Source organism: Salvelinus sp. IW2-2015, linkage group LG4p, assembly GCF_002910315.2.
Source record: "Salvelinus sp. IW2-2015 linkage group LG4p, ASM291031v2, whole genome shotgun sequence".
Taxonomy (NCBI): domain Eukaryota; kingdom Metazoa; phylum Chordata; class Actinopteri; order Salmoniformes; family Salmonidae; genus Salvelinus; species Salvelinus sp. IW2-2015.
Genome location: NC_036841.1, coordinates 2,314,097 through 2,323,307, shown reverse-complemented (window position 1 = coordinate 2,323,307; position 9,211 = coordinate 2,314,097). Strand labels below are relative to the sequence as shown.

Below are 9,211 nucleotides of genomic sequence, written 5' to 3'. Positions count from 1 at the left end.
GGACAGTTTGATTTCACAGAAGTGTGATTGACTTGGAGTTACATTGTGTTGTTTAAGTGTTCCCTTTATTTTTTTGAGCAGTGTATATACAGTTTACATACACCTTAGCCAAATACATTTAACTCAGTTTTTCACCATTTCTGACATTTAATCCTAGTAAAAATTCCCTGTCTTAGGTCAGTTAGGATCACCTCTTTATTTTATGAATGTGAAATGTCAGAATAATAGTAAAGTGATTTATTTCAGCTTTTATTTCTTTCATCACATTCACAGTGGGTCAGACATTTACATATACTCAATTAGTATTTGGTAGCATTGCCTTTTCAATTGTTTAACTTGGGTCAAACGTTTCGGGTAGCCTTCCACATTAAGTTGGGTGAATTTTGGCCCATTCCTCCTGACAGAGCTGGTGTAACTGAGTCAGGTTTGGAGACCTCCTTGCTCGCACACGCTTTAACAGTTCTGCCAACAAARTTTCTATAGGATTGATGTCAGGGCTTTGTGATGGCCACTCCAATACCTTGACTTGACCGTTTTGCCACAACTTTGGAAGTATGCTTGGGGTCATTGTCCATTTGGAAGACCCATTTGTGACCAAGCTCAACTTCCTGACTGATGTCTTGATCTTGCTTCAATATATCTACATAATTTTCCTACCTCAAGATGCCATCTAATTTTGAAGTGCACCAGTCCCTCCTGCAGCAAAGCACCCCCATAACATGATGCTGCCACCCCCATGCTTCYCGGTTGGGATGGTGTTCTTCGGCTTGCAAGCCTCTCCCTTTTTCCTCCAAACACAACGATGGTCATTATGGCCAAACAGTTCTATTTTTGTTTCATCAGACCAGAGGACACTTCTCCAAAAGTACGATCTTTGTCCCCATGTGCAGTTGCAAACCGTAGTCTGGCTTTTTTTATGGCTGTTTTGGAGCAGTGGCTTCTTCCTTGCTGAGAGGCCTTTCAGGTTATGTCGATATAGGACTCGATTTACTGTGGATATGATACTTGTGAACCTGTTTTCTCCAGCATCTTCACAAGGTCTTTGCTGCTGTTCTGGGATTAATTTGCACTTTTCACCCAAAAAGTATGTTTATCTCAAGGAGACAGAATGCGTCTCCTTGCTGAGCGGCATACTACTGTTTGTACAGATGAGCGTTGGTACCTTCAGCCGTTTGGAAATTGCTCCAAGGATGAACCAGACTTGTGGAGGTCTACAATTTTTTTCCTGAGGCCGTTGCTGATTTCTTTTGATTTTCCCATGATGTCAAGCAAAGAGCACTGAGTTTGAAGGTAGGCCTTGAAATATATCCACAGGTACACCTCCAATTGACTCAAATTATGTCAATTTAGCCTATCAGAGGCTTTTAAAGCCATGACATCATTTTCGGGAATTATATATATATATTTTTTGCGGTTCAGTTGGAGAACAAAGTATTTGATACACTGCCGATTTTGCAGGTTTTCCTACTTACAAAGCATGTAGAGGTCTGTAATTTTTTCATAGGTACACTTCTATTGTGAGAGACTAAAACAAAAATCCAGAAAATCACATTGTATAATTTTTAAGTAATTCATTTGCATTTTATTGCATAAGTATTTGATTACCTACCAACCAGTAGAAATTCCGGCTCTCACAGACCTGTTAGTTTTTCTTTAAGAAGCCCTCCTGTTCTCCACTCATTACCTGTATTAACTGCACCTGTTTGAACTCATTACCTATATAAAAGACACCTGTCCACACACTCAAACAGACTCCAACCTCTCCACAGTGGCCAAGACCAGAGAGCTGTGTAAGGACATCAGGGATAAAATTGTAGACCTGCACAAGGCTGGGATGGGCTACAGGACAATAGGCAAGCAGCTTGGTGAGAAGGCAACAACTGTGGCGCAATTATTAGAAAATCGGTCTGGGCTCCATGCAAGATCTCACCTCGTGGGGCATCAATGATCATGAGGGATCAGCCCAGAACTACATGGCAGGACCTGGTCAATGACCTGAAGAGAGCTGGGAGCACAGTCTCAAAGAAAACCATTAGTAACACACTACGCCGTCATGGATTAAAATCCTGCAGCGCACGCAAGGTCCCCCTGCTCAAGCCAGCGCATGTCCAGTTCCGTCTGAAGTTTGCAATGACCATCTGGATGATCCAGAGGAGGAATGGGAGAAGGTCATGTGGTCTGATGAGACAAAATAGAGCTTTTGTCTAAACTCCACTCGCCGTGTTTGGAGGAAGAAGAAGGATGAGTACAACCCCAAGAACACCATCCCAACCGTGAAGCATGGAGGTGGAAACATAATTCTTTGTGGATGCTTTTCTGCAAAGGACAGGACGACTGCACCGTATTGAGGGGAGGATGGATGGGGCCATGTATCGTGAGATCTTGGCCAACAACCTCCTTCCCTCATAAGAGCATTGAAGATGGAAACACACAGCCAGGGCAACTAAGGAGTGGCTCCGTAAGAAGCATCTCAAGGTCCTGGGAGCCTAGCCAGTCTCCAGACCTGAACCCAATAGAAAAGCTTTGGAGGGAGCTGAAAGTCCGTATTGCCCAGCGACAGCCCCGAAACGTGAAGGATCTGGAGAAGGTCTGTATGGAGGAGTGGGCCAAAATCCCTGCTGCAGTGTGTGCAAACCTGGTCAAGAACTACAGGAAACGTATGGTCGTAATTGCAAACAAAGGTTTCTGTACCAAATATTAAGTTCTGCTTTTCTGATGTATCAAATACTTATGTCATGCAATAAAATGCAAATTAATTACTTAAAGATCATACAATGTGATTTTCAGGATTTTTGTTTAGATTCCGTCTCTCACAGTTGAAGTGTACCTATGATAAAAAAATACAGACCTCTACATGCTTGTAAGTAGGAAACACTGCCGATTTTGCAGGTTATCAAATACTTGTTCTTCCCACTGTATATATATTTTTAAATAAATGACTATTAACACACACAAGTCGATTCTTGTTTCTTGCTGTAGAAATGAGAAGATATCCACTGCAGCTAGCACTCAAATTATTTGATGAACAGTGGACAATTCAAACCATTGTTCAAAAAATGTTTTSCTGTAAAAATAATATTACAGTAATAACTGCTATTGTAAATGTGAGGTGTTCAGTGGACCACAGGCTGCATATGTCTGCAGAAGTCAAACCCCGCATGCCTGAGGTCATCCACTGAACCATAACGTTACTGTATACTTTCTCAAGCGTTTTATCTSGCCCTGGTTAGAGAAGGCAGATAGGCCAGTATGAATACACAAACATCCAGACTGCATAACTAGCTTTTTAGCTGAACCTAATGGAGTGAGGCGTAACCACAGGGCAGAACCTTTTTTTAAATACGTTTTCCCAAGCCCATGTGAGAGAGAGGTGCTACAACACCTCTCTTCTTCCTCAGACAGCCAAGCCTCAAGCAGCAGAAGCTCTCTAAAGTTTAAGCCAGATGTTAATCACAGTGCTTTGGAGCTGTTGTAGCTGCTGTTCTCTAGCAGAACTGTTAGTGATTTAGGGCCAGGCAATCCAGGCTACTAAGCCTGTTTTTGTCTTATTCGTTAGTGTCTGGATYGCTGTGTGGGCCTGACTCGCTGCCCTCAGCCTGGGCCTGACTCCTCCCTGAGCTCAACATCCCTAATTTCCTTCTGTCARGCACCCTATGACACTCCCTCGCCCCGCTTTGCACCCTGCCCCGCCACCTGCACATACATTAGCATTCTAGAACAATGCTCACTCCGCACAGGAAATTTACATTTCTTCTCTGAGAATTCTATATTGGCAATTGATTGCAGCATTTTGATCTTTTGTGTCCGCTGTGTACAATTAGCATTTTAGCAGCAGCATAGCTATTATTCCAGGATGTATCACAACCGGCCGTGATTGGGAGTTCCATAGGGCGGTGCACAATTGGCCCCGCGTTATCCGGGTTAGGGTTTGGGCGGGGTAGGCCGTCATTGTAAATAAGAATTTGTTCTTAACTGACTTGCCTAGTTAAATAAAAAAAAAATAGAAATACCCATGCCTGAGGATTGTTCTGTGGAGTTTTGCAGAGAGAGAGAAACTGTAGAATGGTGATGACTGTCGAATGAAACTTGCATCTACAGGCACGTATTTTAGCTTTCCGTTGGAAAACGTTTTGCTACAGTGTGCGCTTATGAATACGAACCTGTGTTATGTAAGGGCTGCTAGGATGGGATTTCTTGTTAGGCTCTAATAGGAGTGAGAGTCAATCGACAGGAACATGTCTTCCAGCTCACCTCTAGTGGTTCCAGAGCGATTAGTGGAGACAAAGTGACTGACTACGTCCCAAATGGCCCCCTTTTCCCTACATAGTGCACTACTTTTGACCAGGAGCGATAGGGCTCTGATCAAAAATAGTGCATTATGTAGGGGAAGAGGGTGCCATTTGCGAAGAGCAGGTGACTGTAGCCTCCTGTTTAGAGTGATGGACCAGGTGGATGACCTTCTCTAGTCTAGACCGATGCGGAGGTGGTAAAAACATTTAAACGCTGTCTCTGTCGCAGTGCAGGGAGGTTGCATCATCCATCTAAATGCCAGACAGCAGATTTTAGTTGATGATTTTAAATACAGGCTATTAAACGTGTTAGAGAAGTACGTATCTCTCTGGTACCAGGCTGCCTGCCTACTTAGTGCTGCTGTCTCTGACTGAACCTGCAGTCAGTCACCTGTGGGGAATCTAAGCTTTGTCCTTAGATGCACAGGCTTGTATAACATGCATTCCAGTAAAAGTCCAAACAGACCGTGTAGACCAACCGTTAAAAGCAGCGGGTATCCGTCCTATCTCCTTTCACCACAGAACATCAGCCATGTTTTTCTGTTAATTTCCCTACGATTCTAATAGTTGAATGGCCACTGTTCGTCTATACCCAGCAGGTGATCTATTGCACATGGCCATTGTTTGTGTTGGTCCGTCTTATCTCGAACACAGTGTGTGCTTCCCAATAATATACTACTTCCCACATATCTAAAAGCATTGGATTGGTGTAGGCATGGGCTATAGGGAATTTCCACCACATTTCTTGTACCAGTCATTTAGTTTTAACTTACTCACTTCCCTTCACTGAATTAACACTTTGGGAGGAAGGATAAGTAATTGAGAGGTAGCTAGTGCAGTGAAAGGTCACGGAGGGTGACACCATGTAACATCTATTCCATGTGTTCCCCTGTCTCTTTAGGACGAGTCCCGGATCAAGGCCACGGTGATGGAGGTGAAACCTGTGGACCACAAGGAGTACAGCAAGAGACTCATCATGAACATCAGGAAGATGGCTGCCGCCCAATAAGAACGATRGCTTTGCCCCCTTGGCCTACGTACAAGCTCTTTCCCCTGATCTGCAGCACTTTCCAACCTGCCAGGCTGACTGTGAACCAGTCTTGCGTTCCGTCCCAAATGGCACCATATCCTGTATGTAGTGCACTACTTTTGACCAAAAGTCAAAAGTGCACTACATGGGGAATTGTGTGCCATTTCAGATGCAACCTAAAAGGATCATTCTTCTATACTTTTTAATTTGTTTTATTTAGGTGTGTCCATGTACCGAACTTTGAATATGTTTTTTATGCTAAATGTACTGGTAGTTTGTTTTTGTTTTCTTGGACCAACCAGTAATCTTGAGAGAGTGCTGCTGGGCGAGTATTATATCCCTCTGTGTTATGGTGTTGTGTGGGGGGTGACTTCTGAAACTGCTGATGTTTTGGGTGGTGGATAAAATGGAACCACAGAGGGATTTTGGATAAGGAGGGCTGGAGACGCAGATGGGAGGGTCTTAACCTCAGAAATCATCGTTGTGTGGTCTGTTGTAAGTCGGCCGTGTGTATTGTATAAGTAGAGGGGMGGTATGTGCTGTAGCTAGCTCCCTCTCTTTCACGCTGTCGCTCCCACCATCACTATGCCTGGCCTGGACCTGCCCATTCTCTCTCACTCACTCACAGAGCAGGCAGACTTCTGGGAGATGCTCTTCACTGTATTTATGTAGATACATGGTTGACCTTTTGTCATTGTTTTCATTATCTCTTATTAAGGTAAAATATTTTGGACATTTTTCTTTACATCTATTTGGTCAGTTTATTGCATAAAAATAAACCTGTTTGTGATCAAACGCGATGGAGTCGTCAGGTGTTTTTAAATGAATATTTTCAGCTTTTTCTGTTGTCAGATATGATTAAAGTGTCCAGGTTAATGTGATGTGTTAGAATGCACTATGTCAATGTAACCAGAAAAAAATGTCTGAGTGTAACCATGTACAGCAGGCAGGTTAACCAGGTCTCAGCCCATTTAAAGAGAAGSCAGTGGGGTGGAGGCCGTGGGGCGTCTGGAGTCTGCTTTGTTGCTGCATTTTAAAGGATTTATTCAGTATCTGGTTCTCTGTGTACATCCCAAATGGCACCCTATTCCCTTTACCGTGTGCTACTTTTGACCTGGGTCCATAAGGCTCTGGTCCAAAGTAGTGTACTGTATAGGGAATAGGGTGCCATTTGGGACTCACATCGATCTCCAGAGGTGGAGCTCAGATGTGCCTCAGATTCCCTCCTGCAGTCTTGACTTCCATGTTGTATTAAAGCAGAACATCAATAAAGCTCTTCTTCCCCGTTTTTCTTCTGATAACCATCGCGTTTCCGCTGAACGCTGCGTCAACGGGCCCTTGTGTGTAGATGGATTAAAGCAGTCTTCCCACTGTTAAAAATMGTATTTTTAGCTGTGCCTCATATCGCTCAATCTTGTCTTCGTTCCCCCCTTCCTCCCCCCACCTCTCAAACTGACACCCTCTTCTTTATATGGTGGTTTTCCCCTAGGAAGAATTCCTAGAGGTTTCCTCCATGTAACACCATTGTTGTCATTTGATGGCTGTTGTCTTTTGGTTCCGAAGTTAACTAGTGTCAAAGCTGAGTGGATCTCTGTGAATCCCCCCGACTCCCGGCCTGTCAGTCACACATGTAACCATGGATACAGCCTCGGCTCAGTGAGTGGTGAGCCCGTGATTGTCGTTGAGCGCAAACACTTAATTCCGTGACGCACTCACACTCAACTGAGAGGGAGAGGGAGGCACTCCAACTATTAAACCAAAGCACATTTTGACGACTTTGGGAGTCAAGTCTATCACATTATAAATAGTTCTTACATCCTGCATGTAGACTACTCATTTAAAACATGGTGAACGAATAATTCACTTCATTCAAGCTTACCCTGAGGAGTCGTCACAAGATGCCAGCCGTTTACACCTAGCTAGATTATTTCAGTCCAATTTCCATTATGCCATGCAGACTTCCAATTAGATAGAAAATTAGATATTAATGCACTTTTAGAATAGATTMTATACTTGTTAGCATGACACATATTGGCTGACTCCCATTCAATTAAACTGAATTACATTTCTGTGTAATATTCAGAAGTATTTCCCACTGAACTATTACCTTGACAACAGATGGGGAACTGGGGGTTGGCAGGTGAGCTGCAGTGGGTATGATAAGTATTCACCCCCCTTGGATTTCTTCACATTTTGTGTTACAAAGTGGGATTTAATAAACATTTGGTCAGTGATCTACACAAAATACTCTCAAAGCGGAAGAAGTTAATTTTTTTTAACGATTAATGAAAATATAACACTATTATACCTTTAATAGGTAACTATTCACCCCCCCTGGCTCATTACATTTTAGAAACACCTTTGTCAGTGATTAGTGAGCTGTGAGTCTTCTTGGGTAAGTCAGCTTTGCACACCTGGATTGTGAAATATTTATACTTACCAATTATTATTTTCAAATTTCTTCAAACTGTCAAGATTTTGGGGATTATGGCTAGACATCAATTGTCAAACCCTGCCATAGATTTTCAAGCAGATTTAAGTCAAAACTGTAACTTGGCCACTCAGGAACATGCACTGTCTTGGTAAGCAACTCCAGTTAGATTTGTCCTTGTTTTGTAGGTTATTGTAATGCTAAAAGGTGAATTCCTCTCCCAGTGCCTGGTATACAGTAAAGCAGGCTGAAGCAGGTTTTCCTCTAGGATTTAGCCTGTGCTTAGCTCCATCCTGTTTCTTTTTACCCTGAACAACTTGCCAGTCCTTACTGATGTCAAGCACACCCATACCATGATGCAGCCACCACCATGCTTGAACATAAGGAGGCAGTTACTCAGTGATGTGTTGTTGGATTTGCTCCAAACAAAAAGTGGACTCCTTTGCCATGTGTTTTTTTAATAGTTTTACTTCAGCGCCTTGTTGCACACAGGATGTATGCTTTGGAATATTTTTATTCTGTTTAATTGCATAATTTTTTTCAGTTTTAGGTAATTTATTGTGGACTCACTATAATATTGTTGATCCATCCTCAGTTTTCTCCAATCACAGCCATTGTACTCTATTTTAAAATCACCAATGGCCTCATTGTGACATTCCTGAGCAGTTTCCTTCCTGTCCTGCAGCTCAGTTCACAAGGACGACTGTCTTTGATGCGTCTGGGTGATTTATACATCAACCACAGCATCATTATTAACTAGACCATACTTAAAGAGATATTCGATGTCTGATGTGTTATTGTTACCCATCTACCAATCATTGCCCTTTGTAGTTGAACCTGTGCTTGAAATTCAGTACTTGACTGAGGGACCTTACAGATGTATGTATGGGGGACAGAGGAAGGGGTAGTCATTCAAAAATCATGTGAACCCCTATTATTTCACACAGAATGAGTCTACTATGTGATTTATTGAGCCAAATTTGACTCAATTAATTTAGGTTTGCCAAAACATGGGGTGAATACTTATGCAGTGACTATATGTTAGTTATTTAATTTGTATTTGTAATGTCTAGAATTTTCATTTCACTTTGTCATTATGGAATATATTGTGTAGATAAATGACCAAAAAAATCACATCTATTTCAATCCGACTTTGTAACCCAACAAAATCAGTATTACAATTGAATAAATTGAATAAAAACTATATTGAAGCCTATAGGAAGGAGTTAGATTGTAATCAGCATCAGACACATACAGGGACAATACAGACAAGCATCAGACTTGGGATCAGAGGACATTCCCAGATCTCTCCCTGYAAGCAGATGTCTGAATAGTACAGTAGAGGATCTTCTTCATCTATAATATGCTCCCAGATGCTACACTACTGTTAAACTACAGTGCATTCGGAAAGTGTTCAAACCCCTTGACWTTTTCCACATTTTGTTACGTTACAGCCTTATT

At 42.3% G+C, this 9,211-nt stretch overlaps 1 protein-coding gene across 1 annotated transcript in view; it reads left to right on the top strand.

Moving 5' to 3' along the window:
- Nucleotides 1-5,501, top strand: part of LOC111958671 (replication protein A 70 kDa DNA-binding subunit) — a 56,244-nt gene extending 50,743 nt beyond the window's left edge. The window contains exon 18 of the mRNA XM_070436707.1: nt 5,191-5,501. Within this exon, the coding sequence (XP_070292808.1) occupies nt 5,191-5,298 (108 nt within the window). The 3' untranslated portion in view covers nt 5,299-5,501. The remainder of the gene's footprint in view (nt 1-5,190) is intronic.
- Nucleotides 5,502-9,211: the final 3,710 nt, after the last annotated feature.